Consider the following 1,749-nt stretch of genomic DNA (forward strand, 5'->3'; position numbering starts at 1 on the left):
GCTGAAACCGTGGATCGGTCGATCCACATGGACCGGATCGGTCGATCTGTGGCTCTGTGCGATCAGTACTTCTCGTTCGGTCCATTGTTCGGTCCATCTTGCTTCTGAATAAATCCCGAATGCGTTCTTTTCTTTCAAGCTATCTAGTAACCTGCATATTACACTTAAGAACACCAAAACGCATCAAATAGACCAAAACATTAATTAAAACCGACCATTTAATTGCTCCAAAACGAGTTTAAAACCGTTAAAAACACGGAATATCAATTACGATGGGCTTCGTTATGTTTTATTTTCGTTATGTACCTGGCCCATAAGCCCATAAGCTTGGCCAAACGGAGAACACCATATCGAGCCTCCACGAACCCTAGCCTTATTTCTCTTGCGCAGACCGCATCGAGCCTCGACGAACCTCGACGAACCCTATAACTTCATTCTCCCTTGCGCATACAAATATCTCATCCCTTTCGTCTTCCCCACTTCTTCCGTTTATCGGTTTCGTCTGTTCAATCACTCCTTCATCAAATCCTCATTAACCTCCATTAATGGATCCCTTTCGCATCCCTCACTCTGCTTTCTTTTATAACCCGGATCATCCCACCAGTTTGATTCCCCGCAAAATTATCTTCTCTCCCGATGAATTCCAATAGCAAAAACTCCGCATCCGGCGATCTTATCTCCAAGAAACCTAACGGGAAGGACGCTGTCTCCTCCGCCGCACCGGTTAAACCCTCCGCCGCATCGATGAAACCCTCCGCCGCATCGATGAAACCCTCCGCCGCGGCGATGAAAATCTCCGCCGCACCGACGACCCCCTCCGCCGCATCGATGAAACCTATTGGCCAATCCGGTGTCTCCGGTGATTCCTCTTCGACAAAACGTAACGGAAAGGCCGTTGTCTGCTCCGATGTCCCCTCCGACAACAGCGATCGCGTCATGTTCTTCAAGGATGTGACGTTTGGACCACGGGAAGACGAGTTAAGATTTCGTCTGATCCATTTTTGGGAGGCAAAACACACATCCTCGAAGATACTTATGGGTCTAGAAATGCTTCTGGTTGACGCAGAGGTTTGTTCCGACATCTTCTCTTTTTTTATTGTTTATGTTGCGACACAGATTACTAACAATCCTGATTTGTTCGTTCTAAACAGGGCACTGTGATTCAGGGACTCATCTCACCATCAAGGATGGACACTTATCTACGACACATGAAGCCCGATTCCACCTACAGACTTACCAATTTTTTTGGTTCTAAGACTAAGAAGGTGTATCGGGTTGCTGATCCAGACGTGACCATTGCGTTCTCATGGAAGTCTGCCCTCTCCGATCTCACAGACAGTTCGACTTGGTTTCCTGAAGACCGTTTTTGTTTCCATGGTTATGAACAGTTCGAAGCGGCCTGTGACCTTAAAGGGGATCTGTATGGTAAGATCTCTTATATTTTATGATCTGTGCTTAGTCTATCTGTGTATGTTGATCAGATATCTCTTGATTGTTTATTAAGTTATGTTTTTATCGCAGATTTTATTGGTCATATCAAATTGGTGAATGAGCAGGCTCTTAACGAGAGTCTTGTGCTTGACGAAGTCGAGATAGCTTCTGATCGGCGAATTTTGGTTCATGTTCAGACACATGAGTGAGTCATCTAAGATTTATGCTCTGGACGTATACTTCTTTGTTTAATAAATGTGTTCTCTTCGATGCAGTGGTCCTGTGATGAAGCTCTACATATAGGACAAGGTAGCAACA

General features: G+C 45.3%; 1 protein-coding gene across 1 annotated transcript; it reads left to right on the top strand.

The window, feature by feature from the left end:
* Nucleotides 1-1,161: 1,161 nt before the first annotated feature.
* Nucleotides 1,162-1,749, top strand: LOC106299770. The gene is made up of 2 exons (XM_013735786.1): nucleotides 1,162-1,425; nucleotides 1,522-1,749. Exons 1-2 carry the CDS (start codon nucleotides 1,188-1,190, stop codon nucleotides 1,638-1,640), a joined length of 357 nt encoding a protein of 118 aa, XP_013591240.1. The 5' UTR covers nucleotides 1,162-1,187; the 3' UTR covers nucleotides 1,641-1,749.

Source organism: Brassica oleracea, chromosome C6 (assembly GCF_000695525.1).
Source record: "Brassica oleracea var. oleracea cultivar TO1000 chromosome C6, BOL, whole genome shotgun sequence".
NCBI classification, from domain to species: Eukaryota; Viridiplantae; Streptophyta; class Magnoliopsida; order Brassicales; family Brassicaceae; genus Brassica; species Brassica oleracea.

Excerpts from the sequence above, each read along its gene's own strand:
- LOC106299770 (XM_013735786.1), top strand. The coding sequence starts at position 1,188 with ATGGACACTTATCTACGACACATGAAGCCCGATTCCACCTACAGACTT. Across the intron at positions 1,426-1,521 it reads CCTTAAAGGGGATCTGTATG|ATTTTATTGGTCATATCAAA; the intron begins GTAAGATCTCTT and ends TTTTTATCGCAG.